Source organism: Acanthochromis polyacanthus, chromosome 5, assembly GCF_021347895.1.
Source record: "Acanthochromis polyacanthus isolate Apoly-LR-REF ecotype Palm Island chromosome 5, KAUST_Apoly_ChrSc, whole genome shotgun sequence".
Classification (NCBI taxonomy): Eukaryota; Metazoa; Chordata; class Actinopteri; family Pomacentridae; genus Acanthochromis; species Acanthochromis polyacanthus.
This window is the reverse complement of record NC_067117.1, coordinates 12,814,901-12,834,865: the sequence shown is the minus strand read 5'-3', so window position 1 is coordinate 12,834,865 and position 19,965 is coordinate 12,814,901. Positions and strand designations below refer to the sequence as shown.

Genomic DNA, 19,965 nt, shown 5'->3' with positions numbered 1-19,965 from the left:
TCAGCTGGAGCAACAGAGCAGTGGGAACAGACTTTTGTCATACGGGGACCAGCTGAATCTTTCAGGGGCTGGAAACAGCCTCATCTGCTACATTTTGAAGCAAGGCCTCACCACGCTGTTACGTTTTTCCTTCTGACTTCAGATGGAATGATGTGATTTAAACTGCTTCATGTTGGATTTTCTCTGATATATTGCTGTGAAAAGGCAGCCAGCCACACTCAGCTGCTGAAAGCTCATTAACTCCCATTTTCTAGAGCAGTCCGTTTACAGTGCAACAAAACCGGAAGCTACAAGGTACAACGGCTAGAAACTGATAGCAGCTAGTAGGGTCTTCATGTTTGTCAAAACTGACAATATATTTAGAGAAAATCCTTCAAGGCTTATCTTTAACAACAGAAGTTTTAGGCTTTCAGAGCATATTTTAGTCTTTAGCAGTTTGATAGTCATTGTAGCATCCCCTGTTGAAAGGATATTAGCGTGATCCTATAAATGAACATGTGGATACTTTGTAAATAACAGTCATTATAATTGTTTATATTGCAAGTCAATACTGTGCAGTGTGTAGACTTTGGTTGTAGGGAGATGGTTTATTATTACAGACTATCACGATCATAAACACACCCTGACAAAGATGCAGGAGAAACCAATTTTTGTTCAACTTTAGAATTTACTTTTTTCCATTTAAAACTAAAATGAATGTACTTTCATGTTAGCCTTTGATAACACAGGGGCTGGGACGTGGATTCGGACTGTGTTCTTTCATTTTAGCCTTAAATAACACAAAGGGGTCTTGAGTCTTTAGCATTTATCTTAGTACATCCTTTTTACAAATCTGTTGGAAGAACTACTGACATTTTGACAGTCGGTGTCAAACCGAAAACACAAGTTTAGGGCAGATTCAGCATTGTGACTAAAAGCACCAAGCATGAAAGCCAAAAGGAGCTAAAACCAAGGTTCAATGTTGCTAGCTTACACAAAAAGCTTGTCATTCCTCTTTTGTTCATGCTCTCTCCCCCATTTATCGATATGGCCCCTGAGTCAACCTACACCCAATGTGTAGTCTTGACTATGGTAATATTCTGAAGACATTTTCAGAAGCTAGCGGAGAACAAATATTACTAAAGACTCCATTGCATTCATGCAGCCTGAGGGATAAAACCTTAAGTCAATGTAGCCACCAACCACAAACATTATATCCAACATTTCAGTACACGCTTGTGACTGTGGCAGAAACCGGGTCAGGTGATGTGGTGGCCTTACAAAACTGACGGTGCCATTCTGTGGTAGCTTTCACCTAAATGCAGTGCAGTGTAAGTAGCTTCTGTCAGTAGTGTCAGTCCGTGTAGGTTATGCGGTGCATTAGGGAGTTTAGGTCTTTGCTGTTCTCTGTGCCCTGTGTTTCTGTGTTGTCATGACACCTCGAGGTATTTAGATTTAGGAAAGCCACTTTCCTCCGTTGGTAAACCAAGCTAGACGCTGTGATGATTAGCCTTTAGAAACACTGGATAACCTGAGACGACAGATCATTCTCTATTGGCTTACCTTTTTTTGTCGATGTTTTCTTGTGGGAACTTTTGCCCCCACAGTTTGAGTACTGTTCCGTTTTTTCTAGTTGCTACTGGCTCCTTCCCTGTCATTTGGACGCTTCATTTCTACCGAGGACTTCGCCTGTTTTCTTCAGCATGTTATGGGAATTTTGATTTGTTTCAGATTAGAAGGTGGAGCTGGCACTTTGGAAAAGGATCCCGTCTGCTTATGAACTGTATGAGGTACATAATGCTGACCCCATGTCTTTATTCTCAGTCTCATCAATCAGTTAGAAACACCGGACATCTTTTATGTTTCTCGGGAATACTTCATTTTTAAAAAATGTTTTTTATAACTTCTTATTGGTGTTCACTCACCTGCCAGTTGTGTCCCTTATTTCAGTCTATGTGTCTGAAATTTATTTATTTATGATGGAAGATATATTGCTTTTGTAATTACGTTTTTTTTAACTTTTTGTTCACTTTGACCCATTAACGGCTGATCCAGTAAGAATTTCATACATGCAGCCTAAATTGAAGCAAAATATGACCGTGTTATCAATGTTATTTTAACAATAAAACACTCTTCTATGGCAGTGTGAATCTTTTGCAAATGATTTTATTCCAGAAAACGTGTTAAGTGTGGCATGATTTATTCAGCTGTGGTGAAATTAATCATTGAAAGCAGCATCAAAAGGCAAAAAGGCAAGAAAATCAGTGACCCGAGATACAAAAAAAATCAACACAAGTTAATATATATTGAGGACTACAGTCAGGATTTTCTAAAAAACTGGGGTCATGAATCCAAAAATGCAAACAGATGAAAAATACTTTTGGAATTGCTTTATATCACATCATGGCTTTCATCATGGCCTGTCTTAACAGTACTTAGATTGTGATCCCACCGAAGAACATTGAAACCATTGATTACATTTTATTTAAGTTATCTGTTGTTTGCTTAAAACCAGACCTGTTTTGAGCAGTTTAGTCTAAAAGTTTGAGTCTTATGACCAGCAGTGTGTAAAAAAAAAAAAAAAAAGTTTAATACCATCCAAGCAGGCAAACATGTACATGATGAGGCTGGATTGTTGTGTTTTCCATGTTCATCATTTCAGTTAAGCATGATGCAGAAATCAGGCTGATGGGAAAGTCCTTAATTTTGCTGATTTTTTAGTGAGAAACAAAAGCTAACATGGCTAGAACAATCAAATACCACTCACAGGCAGGTAGAGTATTTGTGTAATTGTCTGAAAGTCATTAATCCCACCCCAGATTCCCAGAAAAAAAATCAGTGACAGTACTGGATATAACAGTGGTTCTCAAAGTCGGGTCAGGAGGCCCCTTGGGGGTCATAGAGCCGCTGAAGGAGGAAATGGATGGATAATTATATATGGAAAACAAAAAAGACTTTATTGAGGGCATCGTGCTGACCTTTATGTCACCAAAATACAACTTTGATCCTGATAAGTTGCTTCTCCTGTGGCTGTGATTGATGGATAGAAGCTGTGGCATGTGTTGGTCATGAATTGTTTCTAAACTTCTGAAGAAAGGCATGCTGGGAAAAAAAGTTTGAGAACCACTAGTATGAGGAAAGATGGGAAGAATTTCATTACCCAGAGAAGTGTGCAGCTGCAGAAATCAGACTTAAATAAAAATCAGTCACAAAAAGTGAACTCTCTTTAGGAAACCTTGCTCAAGTATCAGTTCTTGTGTCCGTCTCATGTCCTCTGTCAGGACTGTAGCCGTTTTTTGGCAATGTAAGCGCTGGAGACTTGGTTCATTATGATGAGAGCGCTGAGAGCGGGGCAGAGCGCTGACAGGTACCAGGTGTATTCCCTGACAGACGCAGTGAACCAGGCGGAGAAGAGGCCGAGCAGCAGGCTGCCGCTGCCAAGCAGATAGGTGATGAGTCCAGATGCTGCGTGGTAGCGTTTGAGTTTGGCGAGGGACCAGCCTTTGGCTAGAGAATGGTAAATGAGAGGCACAGCTGCCAAAGACTGCGTCGCCGTCACGCAGACGGTGACCAGGCCCAGGAGGCTGTGCCACGAGGTGAAGTGGGGTTTACCGTTCAGGTGTTTGTTGTAGGAGATGGCAGCCAGGCCCAGGACTGCACAGGACACACAGAGACACTGCAGGACCCAGTGAACACGACCTTTGGTCTTGTGTGGCAGCTTTCTGATGGGGGAGGCATGAGGTGAGAAGAGGAGGATGGCTTCTGTCATGAAGAAGGAGAACTAAGGGGGGGAAAAAGAAGACCAATCACTTTTTTATTATCAGCTCATCTGTCCATTATTTTCTTGACTATTTGGTTTACTAGGCCTGGATGATAAAAATGAACCCGAGATCTGTAGAAACAGAAATACTGTTTGATATGAGGGTACCTCTTAGGTTCTCAGCCTCACCCAGAAACAAAGGATGTAACTCCCATCCTGAGACATAACTCTATACTATAAACCTTTATGCCACTGTCCACAAAAATTCAAATGTCAAGTGTTTGTCTTCATCTCTTTGCAAAGATAAAAAAGCTTTGACCTGCTGTGTTGTTGCTCTACAACAATGTCCACACAGTACAAGTGACAGAAGCAGAGATGTGGCTTTAAACTGTTACCCCATGCATGTTACTCACCTGACCTGACTCCGCTCTGATTGCACTGTCCAGGAGCAACAGCAGCAAGCACAAAGCTTTCCTCTCCAGGAAAAGCAATCATGACAAACATTTGAGTTTTTGTGTACACCGATAGAAGGCTTTATAGTATACAGCTTTGACCCAAAAGGGGGGGGGGGGGTTACACTCTTTGTTTCCAGGTGAGAGAGAACTTTTTGAAGTACTGTTGTAATTTCAGCGTAACAAAAATGCAAAGTTCAGTTGCATGAAAAAGTTGAAAGCATGCTCCCTCTCTGTAATGGAGTCACGATTTTTGGCTCTCCCGCTGATGCTGTGTAGGACTCCTGGGTTGAGCTGATCTGTGACTGCCTGGTGGAGCCTATGGACAATCAGGCCCCACATCTGCCAGGAATTGCAGTGTAAAGACACCCCGTGTCCCCCAACACCTCCATCCGAGCGATGCACACCCAGCAGGCTGCTCTGAGGACTGACGGACGATATGTCAGGAGGCTGTCCAGGAATGCACGCTCCTGACCGGCGCGTCTGAACCATAACCTCCCTGTGATGCAGCTGCTTTGCTCTTTCTGACCTCAGTGCACCTCTGGCCTTCTTTATTCACTTAAATGTATGAAGGTGAGCTTGTCTGATTAAAATCCAAGACTGTATCATGCTTGGTTTATCAGCTATTTTGACCAACATTTTTCATGTACTTATTTTGCAAAATATGAGAATATAATGTGCCACAAAAAGAAGATATATTCAAAATGCATGTTTGATATTCTGGTTGTACATTTTTAAGTATAGACATCAACAGAACCGCCACAGATTTGATGTTGGTTGAAACATGCTTAACTGACTCTGGTTCCGTTTCCCAGACATGGAATAAGCCTAATTATAGACTTTTCTCTTGTTATTTTTCCATTAGTCGTAGTTTAGTGTAGGATCAGGTTCATTCCATGTCTGGAAAGTTGACTGAAAATGTTCAAACACTGAAGCTTTTGATTTAAAGTGACATTCAACTTACAGCTAGAGTCATCAAGAAGGGATGCCATGAAAACCAACCTGAAAAGAAAGAAGTGAAGGAAGTCACATTTAGAGTTGAAAGGCAGACAGAGACACCAACACTGAAACGTGTGAAGATCAGGACCACTCACTTGTCCCGGGTTTAGACAGAAAAGCGACGAACAGAGTGAAGCTGAAGCAGATGAAGTGAGTCAGCAGTGAAAACGCTGTTCTGGTCAAACCGTAGAGTCCAGGCTCAGATTCAGCCTCTTTACTGTGAACCATGCTTGAACTGAAATGAACTTACAGCCTGTCAGTCTGTGTGTGAAGTAAAGAAGCAGAAGTGATGCTGGACCAGAAGTCTGTCCTCCTGCTTCATTTAAACGCGGAAAGCTAGAGCCTGCAACCGTAAAGAGCTCTCACTTTAGCGTATCTTTACTGATATTAAACACTCTCTTCCTCAGATCTTTCAGCATGATCTGTGTTTGCTGTTGTTGTGTGGCTCCATCGGTAAGAAAAAACTACTTCCGGTTAAACGTTTCAGAATAAAGTGTTTGATTAATCCACTGCCACTCTAAAACTTCCACCTCACAGGGTATCTGGTATGTGTGTCAGCTGGCTAGTTTTGACTTCATCACAGCACCACTTCAGCACACTCTAAAGTTTTTTCATTATTGCCAGCTTGTCTACTTGTGTCGTAATTTACACACGGTGCATTCCTAATTAGTTTGGTGCTTGGCTGAATTACCATAAAGCAGGTTGTAAACCAAACATCAACGCTCAGGCCTGAAAAATGAATTTGGTTGTGCCAAAAAAATTGCAGAATGGTCACTTGAGTCCATTGCCATAGACACCATGGTTAAAAGCAGATCTCAACATGTCTCCAGCCTGCTACAAAAACAGTTTTGGATTGCTAGTTGGGCTGTAAAAAGTAATTCAAGGAACCTGTTTCTACCAATTCAGTGAATAGCTGTGAGATTAAAGGGCATTTAAATATGTACAGAATTAGCAGATTTAGATAAACTAAGTTGTAAACATTGCCTTCATTTGTTAGGTTGATAGAATAATGTTGATAACTGCATCAGTAACATTTAAACTCCAATTTCTGCGTTGGTTGACCTAAAAATATGTTCAATTTGAGGTACCTTAATGAAAATGGCTTGATAGCTTATTGTTTCTTCATCTTCAGTTCAGGATTTCAATGTTGCAGTTTTTAATATAATTTTAGACCTCTATTCTGAAATTCATGTCGGATGTCCTCTCTGTTTATTATCCAGCTTGACGCAGCAGCTACTGGGTGACGTGGAGACTTCCTGGGTAGATTACACAAACTCTTGTAGGTAAATTAACGGAGTTAGAATATGCACAAGAAGTGCAGCAATAAACCTACAACTGTAATAATAATTATTTTTTGTTTTATGTTGTAGGGTTAGGAGGCTAATTATTTCATGTGCACAAACTAATACATTTTGATTATTTTGGCCACCACTGTTCAAAATAGCCAGGGAAACGATGTGCTGTTGAGTTTTTGAGGGGTAAAAAACATAGGTAAAACATGAAGTTTATTTCTGATTTTAATTTCAAAAAATTCTGTCCATGTATGATGACAATTTATCTAACTTCAGTCAATTATGGTGCAATATAAAAAACATGCATTTATATTGCTGCTCGGCTACCAGGTGCCATATTTTGGTTACTTCAGTGATTAGATTTCTATTAATGCTGCTGTCAGATGCTGCAGGTGTTTAATGAACTCAGAGGAAAGAAACAAACAGCTGGAAGCAACAAACTAAACTTCAGCTCCTGTTAACGTGCTGAGGTCTTTGTGTGTGTCGCCTCCGTCAACTAAAGTCACAAACTATGTATTTTGTGTTCTATGTGATGTTTATGAACAGGACTCACTGATGGCTGCTACTGCTACATGCTGTTGCTGTCATCTAATGCTGCTTTCACTTACACCCCGACACATTCACTGAAACTTGAACATCAGTGTTTCCATGGATAAACTTGACTTACCAGATTGACGGAGATTTCTGGGGTGACGGTGGCTCCCCCTGCCAACCTCTGGGAGGCACTCCTGTTCATCAGGTAAAGCGCTACATCTGCAGCACAGTGTAAGTTTTTCAACTTTAAGTGAAGAGTCTTTCAAACATGAGTGTTTTTTTATCAAAAGACTGCCAATAAAGTGTAGTAAAGAGCATCAGTTCTTCTCAGTATATTTGCAAGCAGTTCTTTAAGGAATAAATTGGAGAACATGCCACAGTTCTTCTGTGGATTTAGACTGTTTCAGTGTCTTCTGTCTCTTCATGTGATCCCGGATTGACTTCACGATGTGGAGATGAGCACTCCTAAAGGCCCAAATCATCAGGATTTGTCAGGAGTCCGATTTTCTTGGAGGATGATGGTTCTTTATGGTTCTGCCTGTGTGTCCGTTGTCATTCTGCACAATGAATTTGGTTCCAAATAGATGCATCTGTTTTGTTACAGCATGATAAAAAAAAAATGCCTGAAATTTTTGCACAGTTCTATATGTGATGTCTCAGACTCATACCACCCCTTCCACATCCAGCAGACTTTCACCGGTCAGCTGTTCATTGGTCATTGTGCTCCAATTACTCTCTAATAAGCTTGTGACGCTGCAGGGCCTCTGCACACTGAGGCACAGGGCAGGAAACGACAACAACATGCTCATTCAGGACTCACTCTCCTCTCTCTGTCTGCCGCTCTCTCTTCTCTGCCTTACACATTACAGCATGAAGACACTCAGCAAATCATTTTTGCTATTACTGACACCACTAAATGATCTACTACATTTCAGAGGACATTTGCACTTTTTATTGCACTGATCTTTTAGTTACTGACTACTTAGCAGATTAACATTTTTCATGCACAGTGTATACGACCATATTAGAAAACATGATGTATTGTCAGATTTATGTCCCCAGAATCATATCAAGTACTGCATCAGTAATAATAATCCAGTTGTGATATATACAATATGCACAGGTTTCATAATAGCACATATTCTCCTTCATTATTGGTTAAAAAAAATTCTTTCAAATATTACTTCCTTTAATTACTCGGGTTACATTTGGGACTTGTAATGTCGGGTATTTATACCGTTGCTTTGCTGGTTTTTCACACTCAAGTCTAGGATAGTTCAGATATGCGTCTAAGTGGTATTTGATCTTTTTCTTTTCAATGCACTTTTGGCGCTAATCCCTCCCAAAATAAAATATTACTATTATGTTTTTTAAAAAACTGGCCCTTGTCGTATCTCCGGATTTACTTGCAGTTGTAGACATGCCTTCCCAGAGATCAACAGTTCACTTTTCTGTCTCTTGAAAACTGAATAAACTCAACAAAAAGCATTAGAGATTGGCACATTATTAACCCACTTTATGGTGTTTCAACGCTCTTGAGCAAGATAGTAAGGAATAAGCAGAGCTGCCATATTTGAGCCTAGAGGCCGTTTCCTCGCTGAAGCATTTCCAAATGTCCCCAAATCAATTTTTAAACAGCTTATGCATTTTAAAATGGCACCCTTCAGTGGTGTTTTGTGCATTTTACCTGTAATGATTTTAAGAGCCAGCAGGTGTCAGTATGGAGCTGCACAGTACTGACAACCATAGATATCTATATGAATGCATTTGTATATATTTGTATATATCTATGCCGACAACAGCGACAGCACAGTTGAGGGGGTGTGACGTCTCATCCACCCTGATTGACAGGTACAGGCATATCTATGGGTACAGGTACCTGATGGTGACAGTAAATATCTGTTCTGATGAGCAAATCTTTATATCATAATCATGTTTAATTTTTTGCACCAATGTAGCTATGAATTTTTTTGCCCAAATTTGATCTGGCTTCCCCACGTTTGGCCTGGATAAATTATTAAGCAGAAAAAATTTACAGCAAATTCAAGATGGCCGACTTCCTGTTGGGTTTAGGGTGTGGCCGTGATTGATTTTTTTTCTTGTGTCCTGATGTGCTGCATATGCCCCCCAAATATTGTGGCTTTAGATGAAATGTCGTGGCAGTTGGCCTAATGACCACTTTTTCAATTTTACAGGGGGTGCTATGGAGCCATTTTGCCACACATGTGCAACTCCCATAAAATATCACATTTTTCGCCACTCCTGATGTGCATGCAAAGTTTGACGTGTTTTGGGGCATGTTTAGGCCGCCAAAGTGGAGTTGAAAAGACGGGAAAAGAGTGAAGAAGAAGAAAAAGAAACCCTAGGGTTTCAATAGGGTCCTTCTTCACCGTCCGTGCTCGGACCCTAATTATGTAAAACCACGACTTGTTTTTCTGTTATTCTGTCATCAACTGGGTGTAATTTTACACATTTATATACAGTATTAACCTTATCCAACATTTTTGAAGTATTTAACATTTCTTTTCATGTAAAATAAAAAAAAATCATTTTTTTTGTAAAGCATGGTTATCTCTAGTTGATGGTCTTTAATGGTATTTACATAGGAAGTGTAAATTGACATTGCATTTTTCTGTGTTTTAAAGATACTGAAAAGTTGTTACTAATTTGATATTTTAGGGAGATATATTTATCATAGTAGCCTTATTCGCTGAAGAAAGAAAAGAAATATCTATCAATCTTTTTACTTAAAGCATTTTTACATTAAATGTTATGGTTATTTATAGTTACAGGTGTATTAATGTGTGTTACAAAATTTTGTAAAATGAAGAGGAAAAGTTTTAAAGTATTACACTGTTATTATTTTTTTACAGTAGCCTATCCTGTCCACACATGCGGCCTGTCAGTGAGGATGAAGGGAATCCTCCAGCGGTGACTCTTCATGTGAGATTAGACGGTAATCCCTCACTCCCAATGTGCATGCGCAAACTCAAGTGCGTGCGTCGGCCGAGGGGCGCTTCGGTGTTAATTCAACCGCAAACTGCCTTCATTCTCCAGATCTGCTCTACAGTATGAGTATGATGAAGTAAACCAGGTAAGGAGTCTTTTTAACGATATCTCCGTCAGAAATCCCGAACATTAGTGTCCGACTGTCACTGCCAGCTGAGTTAGTCGTCCTGCTGCGGGCAACAGGATTAAAACGGGCTGTCCCGTTACACGCAGAGCTGCATTTAGCACTTAACGACAAAGGAAAGAAGAATCTGTCGTACAGACCAAACCCAACATAGAGTTTCACAGAAATAACACAAAAATGCACGGTTGGTCCCGGCTACAATGCGCTCTTGTTGCCCTGTGTGGATAATTGCTCCGTGTGGTGACCCACTTGGCACATGGAGCTCCGGGTTGTTCAGATTCAAGTCACAACTCAGCTGAACAAGAAAACGAATTTAACCAACTTTCACATCCACCTGAGAACACTTCACTCTGATTCTTCCTCATGGCAGCTCAGAGGAATGTTGTAGTGCAGCTCTGCAGACAAGTTTCTGTTGGCAGTGTTTGAATTCCAGCACTGGTGAGAGAGGTGTTCAGGCTTTTAAGATTCGAAAACTCAGCTTAAAGCTATCATTAGGCAGCAGAAAGACGCTGTTTGTATTTCTCTTAATAAATCAAGAAAAAAATGTAACCAACATTTTAGTGGGTAAAGCCCAATTCGTGCCTTTAATCGTTTTAAGTTTAATCTTCAGTAATGTCTCACATCTTAAGAGCCAACCAGCCATATTAAATAGTGGATTAAATGTACATCATTTCACACTCAAGCATTATAAAGTAGCATAAAAGTACTTTCTGTACTTTTCAACCATATGAGTAAAAAGCACCTGTAACTGTAAAACAAGTGTACAAGACCTAAACATTCAATAATTTTACCCCTTGACGCCTGAATTTATTTATAATTTTTGCTTTCCAGCTGATGCTAAAATAAGTGGAGATTGTTACATTATCTGTTACACACAGGACATAGATACATAGATATAGTAATAATAATAATAATAATAATAATAATAATAATAAAAGGTCTATAATAATTAGGTCCCACTCCAACCGGTCCTACGAGAAACCTGTGCTTGCAAAAGGTTCCAAGGTACGTATTGACTGTGCACAAACCGGCACTGGGGGAATGGATACACTATCTCAGCTGCAGCCTGAATGAAAGTAGTATGATACAAATTTGCAATAATAGGCGTCAAGGGGTTAAAGGCCATATATTGTGCCCCCTTTTAAATGTCAAATGTCCCGAAAACAAATTTTGTTGAAAATCTTGTGTAAGTGCCTCATGTTACTGTCACTGCTGGTTTTAGTTCTGTTCTAAACGGACTGTTTCTGTGTCTGTAGCTTTAAATGCTGCTCAGCTTCTACCATCCACGCCCCCTTCAGGAAAAAAACTCCCTCTGTCTGTGACATAGACTGTATATATAGTGGACGTAGCATCTGGCTCCAGAATTGAAGCCAACCCGGAAGTGTCAAAAACTTGCAATATCCCGCCGTCCGCTAGGGTTGGCTCCAAAAAGCTTTTCCTCCATAGACCCCAATTCATTTTTGGAAAAAATAAAATTTGATAGACTGATTTTCTACAGCTCAGGTTTTTTTTCCTGTTAGTTTTCATGGTCAAAATGAGAGATCAGGTGGCCGATCTTAAAATAAATCAATACTGAATTTTAAATAAATCGTTAAAGTTGGCGGAGCCAGGGGGCGTGGCTATACTTGATAGACAGCAACAGAAGCCTCTGCGATAAAACGTGGGCGGGATAAGAGAGTCCTCAGCCAATCCTGCCCCTAGTTGCTCTCCGGTCCAGTCTGTTTGATGACGGTTTTTACGTCACTGGCTCCAAAAAATCCAAAACGGCGACCAGGAAGTAGCAAAATCCGGGCTTCATTTTATTGGCGTTGAAACCAACGGGTGACGTCACGGTTAGTTTACGTCTGGTCTGTGATTGACAGTGTAGAGCGGTTCACCACAGCTGACACAAACTTGAATGCGCCTGCGGGACTAGAACTTTCTGTCGCTTCTAACTTTCTCCCTGAGCAATCATTTTGAGTTAAAATATCAATGAATTCATAGCCCAGCTGTTTTTACCTCATGTGTAGAGTGAATTTGGAAGTGACTGCTAGTTAACATTTAGTCTTAATGGCCTTTATTTGAGTCACTACTTCATACTCATTCTACTGTCTGGCAACAGAAACAGATAAATGAGAATAGCCGTATTGGTAATTCAGCCACTTTAAAATGCAGCGTGAGCACGGAGAGCAGGAGAGAAGTAAACAGATGTAAATACTGACTGAGCTTATGTTGCCCTGATGCACAACAGGTGACATTAAAACATAATAGCTTCCATTATCTCTGACCTGTACACATGTGGTCAAAGCTAATGGTGATCTTAGCCACATTAGCCACACAATGCTCTAACACTAAGGACAAAACACAGTCAAAATGTTTTTCATTTCATAGGACCCTTAAAGTCATTGCTACAGGCGTTGCCAGTTGTTTCTGAAATGATTTATTTAAACGAGTGTTGTGCTTCCTGAGTTTAGTGAATCATGCAGTATTGACCCACTTTATGGTGACAGAGTTTTGTCTAAAGTATGCAATTTCACTGTCACACACAGAGAAACATTATCAGTTATCCCGGGATTGTACAGGATTATGCTCTTCATCTTGCCCCACATTTCAATATAATCGTATGACTCCCGGCATCAGATAACAAAGATTAATCTTTTTGCTTTTCCATTTGTAAAGCCAATACAGTGCAGATATTGAATATAGGATTTTAATTGCCTGAAATTATTAAATTTTTTTGTAAACTGTATTATCATGGAAGCGTTTGTTATACTGCACCAAAGACATTTTTTCTCTACACCTCGTTATAAATATGCTGTTTCCAAAGAAGGCGTAGGACTTTATATTGTAATGAACCATTAGCTGACTATGTAAAAATGTGACAGCGGCAATGAATGCATAGAAACTGTTCAAGGTACAGAAGGTTAAATATGTCAGCTGTTGTATGTGTTTTACGTTAAACTGTCCAACACCCAACCATGTGTATGATGTCAAACTGTCTTGCAGCTCCAAAGGATTTAGTGACGACCTGCTTATCTGCACAACACGACAACCTGCAAGTGGATTGAGCCAAAAAAACAGACCTGGTACTTTTTGGGGCAAAAAATTCTGTACATTTCATTAGATACTGACATTCATAAATCATGCAAAATTACACATACTGCTGCTGTCCCCTCTTAGGGCCGGACGTATGCCCATACTAGCTAATGGACAGGAAGTGTTCACTTGACATGTCAGTATCCGTATCAAGGACAGGATGTCTAAATGTGAGCTGATTGAGCTGAAGGACCTCAGTGTAAATGATCCCATTGAACTGGCTGCTCCGACTGTCCACGTGGCCCCACCGCCTGTGAACCTTGGTCACCCCAGCCCCTTCCACGTTGTCCGTTTGGTGGGGGACAGCGTCAGCATTGAGGCGTCCGGGTATCACACTGGTGAAACTGGTGTGGGTCACGATTTCCAGCCCTACAGTCACACACATCTGACCTGGTGTGACCTCTGTGGAGAATTCATCTGGGGTGTTTATAAGCAGAGTTTACGCTGTGCCAGTGAGTATCTCCTGTATGTGTTTTTGTTTCAAGGATATTGGTTGTTTTACACCTACACTGTAAAAATGTACTGCTTTCAAAAGCTTTTCAGTGTAATTTTTAAAAATCATCTAAACATTTTACTGATCTTTCCTGTTCTTAATAAGTTACAGATAATACCTAGTTTTTATGAAACAGGCCAGAACTGTAAATAACGACCACATCAAAATAATAATCACAGTAATGATTTTCACAATGTTCGACCGAAATACAGTTATTTTTTTCGTGTTTAAGTCAGGAAAAAAAAAGGTTGTCACTGCTCAAAGAAAAACTATATTTAAAGGAGTGACAAATAGTGAATCACTATTTTCCTGTCATTTTGCAGATTTCATGATTTTGTTAAACTGGAAAGAACATCTAGCAAAATCACAGAAAAAAGTGTTAATTTATGTCAAGACTGTGTAAAAAAAAGACAGGAAAAACTTTCTAATTTCTGCAAATTTTTGTTATATTTTTTCATTTTTACAGTGTATGACCATAAAGTTACATTGTTTCATTCATTTATTAAATCAGCCAAAAAAATATAATTACTTTGCTGATATTCCAGGTATTTTACTGCAGTTTCTGAAAATTACAGTAATCCACAGTTGTTGTTTTTTTACGTATTTTTTTCAGGCACCTTACATTAAAAGCAAGTAAATGATTCTTGTCTGCACAAGTCAAACCTGACAATCAATATCTTGTTTTTATGTGTTGCAGACCTCTATTATTGACTAAAAACTAGTAGAAACGCATTAATCAGTTGTGCCAATACAAGCTGACGTGTTTGCTCATTAGGAAAAACACATGTATTGTATTTCTGAGTCTGTCCCTCATTCACTGTCATGCTGCTGTCGATACTTAGAAATGACCAAATCCACAGAACATGCACTATTGTCTCCATGCTTAGCTGCTTTATTTAATCTTTTTTAAAGATGAAAGTAGGCGCTTGTTTTAGAGATTTAACTTTTTAGAAGAAACCAATGAGCTTGTTGCAGAGAGTCACAAATGGGGCGGGAGGAGGGGGAGTTGGAAAGTATCGAAAGACACATTGTTAGTTTTGGCCTTTCCATTTTTTTGTTTGTTTTTTTGTGAAAATTAGAAAAATGTAGAATAATATCAGTCTCTTTCTTTACAGTGGTTTGAAGTAGACAATATCAACCAATATTGTTGCTCATTTGAGGTTTATTATTTAATCTAGTTAAAAGATAAAACCATTAACCTAACATTAAATTGCTCAAATGAAGACAAAGGCATTGACTTAATAAGAAATAGCAGAAAATAGAGTGAAGTTAAAGCCTCTGTAATCGCACAGTAACTTAGTCATGCACACTCAAGTCTCACAGAGCTGTAACATCGTCTTCACTTTTCAAACCTCCAGAATGTCATTTTCTCATGTTAGTTTTTCCATTCATGAGAAACTTTATCACAGAGTCTTTGTAAACTTTAGGAAGCTCTGGCTAGCATTGTGTTTTAACTGCCATCTGGTACAGATAAGCTCTGGGAAGCTCTTCCTCTGCCTGTCTGTATCCTCGGACTTGAAGAATTTCTGTTCAGCTTCATTCAAAAAGACAACAACTACTGAAGCAATGAGAGATAAACGGGGGACAGAGTGATGCTTATTGATGCTCAGGGACAGATTACTGAATAAAAGTCTACACCAGAGGTCTTTGTAATTGCACCATCTAAAGGTTTCTCTCTGTGCCTCTCAGACTGCAGCTACACTTGTCACTACCGCTGCCGAGCGTTCATCCAACTAGACTGCAGCGCACATGAAAGTGTGTTCACAGAGCCTGTAGATGACTCCATCGAGACGGATACAAATGTGGTAAAGAACAAAACTACACTCTGTTCTACACCAGTCCATTTATACAGAGAGCAGTTTTCATCTGATTGTTCTACATTTATAATAGAAAAGGACATCTAAACTGCGTCAGTAATTCAACCGTGCAACAAGGAATAAATTCTTTCAGTGAAAAAACGGGTGCTGATGTTGGTGGGTGGGTCAGACGTAGTGATGTGCGAAGAGTTCTTTTCACTGAATCACTTTGGTTCATTAAAAAACACTTGTATGTTGAATCATTCAGTGCTTCAGCGGAGCTCCAACAGCAGAAACCCAAACTGAATAATGCATAATACTAATGACTTCCAGTTTCTCTTTTACAAACACGATGTATGATTTTTCATATTTGAAACTGTTTCCTTGCTTGGTGTTGGAGTTGAACGCTGTTTTTATTACTTTTATATCTTTGTTTCTGATCCACGGTTCAGCATTACTCCTGAACTTGCTGGGCCTGATTCCAGTGGCTTGAGTCGCTCACTTTCACTCAGAGCTCACATTCACTGTGCTGTATGTTCTGTGAAGGAGTCATTGAACATGAATTATTCCCTCGCAGTGAAATGATCTCACACAGTCTTCAGCCAGCTGGTTTTTCATATTGGAGAATGAATTCCAGGGATACATTCAATCACTCACTGACACTGACTATTTAATCAATAGGCTGATTTTCAATGCAGGAATTTAGTTTATATGGTGACCTTTTATGCATGTTCAAACCCCAACTCCTGGTAGGAGTGGCTCAAAATTCCTGCTGTGTGGATCTCATTGCTGATTGTTCTAAGCTTGGAGAAGACAAAAGCTGATTGGTTGGACTCAGTCTTTTTCAAACATCAGCATCTTCACAACAAAAAAACCCCTCCATTGTTGTTTTTCTTACATCCTCATGGAACTGGAATTACTACAATTTGTTATTGTTTTTAGAAATTCAGAGTTATGGTTGGGCTCGAAGCTGTCAGATGCTACACAACAACAGAAACAGAAGGACTGAAAGGGTCATTTATGGGCCTTTCCTGTGAACAGCCGTGCCATCGCAGTGTAGAAATCACCCAATGAATCACTGACTCACTGCATATGCTTTCACAGCTGTCAGAAAACTCATCTGAACTGACAAATGAACATTTTATCAAGTGATTGAGTTCAGTTCAGCAGATTCATTCTTATGAACAAATCGTTCCCTGAAGGACAGCACACTTGTCAAAGCAGATGGAGGCTCCCAGATTGCCCACCGCTGTCCACTGTGTATCGTTGTGCCATATGTTTCAAAAATACTGCTTTTATTACCTACTCATTGTCAAGGAAAGTAATTCAGGAGAGAGCTGAGGGGAGGAGATGACTTAACTACTTGAAACAATAAAACAGCTGTCCTTGTTTTGGATCCATTGAAAAACTCTGCAGAGGTCCACTGATCAGTGCAGTTTATCACATAATTAAAAGGTTGCGTTATTGTTTTTGCAATGCAAACATTGTTTATAGGCTTAAGCTTGAGTTGTGATTATTTTGTCACACATATTTAATTGCTGTTTATGATTCATTTATTATTGTACACGACCCAAACACACCACTTTAAGTCTGATAAAGTTGGAACATGGTTATACCTTTTGTTTGTACAGCAGAGAGCAGGATAGTCAGATACGTCAACCAAAAAATAAGGTCACGAATTACGCTTTTGGTCAGACGTTTATTGATTTCTATGATGCTTTTTTCAGCTCAACTCTATCCAAGAAAAAACTCTAAAAGCGATGGCAAAGCATCATTGATCTTTAAGGGGTTGAAGTGCATTTAATAAAACATTTCATGGTCTAAGTGCTTACATTTTGGATGTATTTAAGCCATTAGAAAAGCTGCAGCTGAGTAGCGAATTCATCAAAAATAAAGCTGTTGCTGGAGTTGTAATGTGGACAAGTTGTACATGTTGAACAAAAACGAGAGTGTTTTCGATGAATGATAAAATCAGGAGAAAGTTGCTTGTGGGACAGTTAAAGTGGGTCTCAGTGGGAGGGGTCTGGCCCTGCAGATGTCTTTGTAAGGTTTTATTGTTGGGGAGGAGCAAATGGAAAGAAAGAGCAGCCAGTAGAAGAGAAACAGAGGAAAAAGAAGCAATCTGGGACATACAGCTCCTAATAGTGACGACACAAATTTTAAAAAGCTTAACAATTATTCTGGAGCCTTTGAGATGACTTGGGGAAGCACAGCGAGTGACTCGTCCTTCAGCCAGGAAGACAGCAGCTCAGAGCTGGAGCTCTATTTCACTGCTTATACGTCTTTCTTTCCTAAGGTTGAGGCTGAGGAATAGTTTATCAACCTTCTCTACTGATTTCTACTCTGTGAATGATGTTAATTTATTCAAGTTTGTATTCCTGCTACAGACAAAGAGTTTGAATTGATTTGACTTCTACTTCCATTCATCTTTACGTCTCTCTCCGTTCTTAAAGCCCAGCGGTGAAGGTTAGTGTTTGCTGTCACGTGGCCTGATTGGTATTGTGTCTGTGATGTCTTCAGGATGAAAAGATTGAGTTGGGAAAACAGGAGTTAAGTGCTGCTGAGATTCAACAGAGAGTCAAGGAGTACAATGCTCAGATCAACAGCAATCTCTACATGGTGGATGTGAGTCACTAGTATAAAAAAATCATGCAGAAATGTGCATTTAGACTGTATTGTGCAGACTCTACTGGCATTGCATTCACTCATTATTATGCTTTAAATCTGTCTACTCTGCAGAATAGAGACGGGTCCTACACTGGCTTCATCAAGGTCCACTTTCAGTTACTTCGTCCCATCTCCCTCCCTCCTCCTCAGAGCCTGACCTCGACGCAGGAGAGCGACCAGCCGGGCAGACGGATGAGTCGTCGGACATCTTTCTACCTCCCCAAAGACACTGCAAAACACCTACATATAAGCTCTGAAACGAGGGTGCGAGAGGTGATCGAGGCGCTGCTCAACAAGTTCACTGTGGTGGACAACCCAGCAAAGTTCGCCTTGTTTGAACGCACAGAAAGACAAAGTCAAGGTAGGATTTTTGAGATTGTATTGTTATTAGAAAACAAAGCTGAGTGTTGAATCCTGAAGCTCTGACTCTTCTTCCCCTAGTGTACATGCGTAAACTGTCTGACGATGAACGTCCTCTTTATCTGCGCTTGTGTGCTGGACCCAGTGAAACAGTGTTGAGTCTGGTTTTGAAGGAGAATGAAACTGGAGAAGTAAATGTAAGTTTCCATTTTGCTCTTAAACTTTGGTGATATGATAAATTTGACAATATATGGTGAGAAAATGACACATGAACTTATAAATAGCTGCTGAAAGTAAATTGTGTCTCTTCTACAGTGGGATGCATTTAGCTTTCCTGAGCTCTGCAACTTTCTGCGAATCTTGCAGCGTGAGGAAGAGGAGCACGTACGGCAGATTGTGAAGCGCTACGCTCTTGCTAGAGACAGGATGAAGCAGGCGATGGCCAGAATAACTACTCCTGGTTGACACTGAGACATTCATCCGATTCTCACATTTGAACATTAAAAGAACCTTTTGCCTTGAAAAATATCACAGATCAGTAGGAAAATTGTATATGTATAAGGAAAGAGCTTGGACAACGGTCATGTTTTGAATATAGGTTGTTAATAAAGCAGGGATGCTGCTGTTACATTTAATGTGAACCACCTAAAGAACCAGGTCAAGCTACGTTTGTGCAAGCAGAGCTGCTGTTTTTGAACTGGATCAGCACAAAACATAAAGGATTCTGATTTCCTTAGAAACCATGCTGCTTGATTAGATTATTTATAGTGACATTAAAGAAGCATTTTAGGGTTTTCTTGTAATTTATCTGGTCATTTCATGTGATATTTAGGATCCTCTATTGGTTGTTTTTTTTCTTCATTTTTGGCACTTTAATAAACCTGTGAAATTGAGCTGGGCAAGTTGAAATGTGTTAACATCCAAATGATCTAATAAACAATGATAACAAACTGGACAATTTCATGGCATTCCTATGATGATGTCAACAATATGGGAGCTAAAGTATGTTATGCGGATTTTAGAACATCTCAGTAAAAAGTATGAACACTTTTATGCTCTTGTAACAGCCTTCAGTCTTCGTAGAGTCTTCACTCCTCCTGAGTCAGGAACCTGATTGCAGGGATTTGCTCCCATTCATTCCCAAGAGAATGTATGAGGTCAGCCAGGTGTTGGGAAATAGAGCCTGGCATTTATATCGAACAAAAGCTTGAACGCAGCTTTTTCTGACTTAGAAGTTCTCATTTACTGAGATAATCCATAACTTAGTCAGGTTTCGCTTTACATGACAATAATCTGATAGAAAGCCCAGCACACACACACACCTACTGACTACTCGATGCCACAGATTACAAAGAGAATGACAACTGTTGGCCGTTTCATGACGCCCATTCTGTTGTAGAGATGCTGTGAGCTGAAACAACAGCT

The 19,965-nt window shown here is 39.8% G+C and overlaps 2 protein-coding genes across 2 annotated transcripts; one reads left to right on the top strand and one right to left on the bottom strand.

Annotated features, from left to right (window-relative positions):
• Positions 1 to 2,129: 2,129 nt before the first annotated feature.
• On the bottom strand, positions 2,130 to 5,661 carry LOC110955263 (transmembrane reductase CYB561D2). The gene is made up of 3 exons (XM_022200189.2): positions 5,286 to 5,661; positions 5,156 to 5,193; positions 2,130 to 3,760 (listed from the first exon to the last, which is right to left on the bottom strand). Exons 1-3 carry the CDS (start codon positions 5,416 to 5,418, stop codon positions 3,257 to 3,259), a joined length of 675 nt encoding a protein of 224 aa, XP_022055881.2. The 5' UTR covers positions 5,419 to 5,661; the 3' UTR covers positions 2,130 to 3,256.
• Positions 5,662 to 6,439: 778 nt separating this feature from the next.
• Positions 6,440 to 19,498, top strand: rassf1 (Ras association domain family member 1). Its single transcript, XM_022200191.2, has 10 exons — positions 6,440 to 6,469; positions 7,029 to 7,247; positions 9,890 to 10,110; positions 13,135 to 13,214; positions 13,309 to 13,676; positions 15,407 to 15,522; positions 18,034 to 18,138; positions 18,253 to 18,541; positions 18,622 to 18,737; positions 18,856 to 19,498. Exons 5-10 carry the CDS (start codon positions 13,385 to 13,387, stop codon positions 19,003 to 19,005), a joined length of 1,068 nt encoding a protein of 355 aa, XP_022055883.2. The 5' UTR covers positions 6,440 to 6,469; positions 7,029 to 7,247; positions 9,890 to 10,110; positions 13,135 to 13,214; positions 13,309 to 13,384; the 3' UTR covers positions 19,006 to 19,498.
• The last annotated feature ends 467 nt before the right edge of the window (positions 19,499 to 19,965 follow it).

Excerpts from the sequence above, each read along its gene's own strand:
- LOC110955263 (XM_022200189.2), bottom strand. The coding sequence starts at position 5,418 with ATGGTTCACAGTAAAGAGGCTGAATCTGAGCCTGGACTCTACGGTTTG. Across the intron at positions 5,194-5,285 it reads TCTGTCTAAACCCGGGACAA|GTTGGTTTTCATGGCATCCC; the intron begins GTGAGTGGTCCT and ends CTTTCTTTTCAG. Across the intron at positions 3,761-5,155 it reads CCTTCTTGATGACTCTAGCT|TTCTCCTTCTTCATGACAGA; the intron begins GTAAGTTGAATG and ends TCCCCCCCTTAG.
- rassf1 (XM_022200191.2), top strand. The coding sequence starts at position 13,385 with ATGTCTAAATGTGAGCTGATTGAGCTGAAGGACCTCAGTGTAAATGAT. Across the intron at positions 13,677-15,406 it reads GCAGAGTTTACGCTGTGCCA|ACTGCAGCTACACTTGTCAC; the intron begins GTGAGTATCTCC and ends TGTGCCTCTCAG. Across the intron at positions 18,738-18,855 it reads ATGAAACTGGAGAAGTAAAT|TGGGATGCATTTAGCTTTCC; the intron begins GTAAGTTTCCAT and ends TCTCTTCTACAG.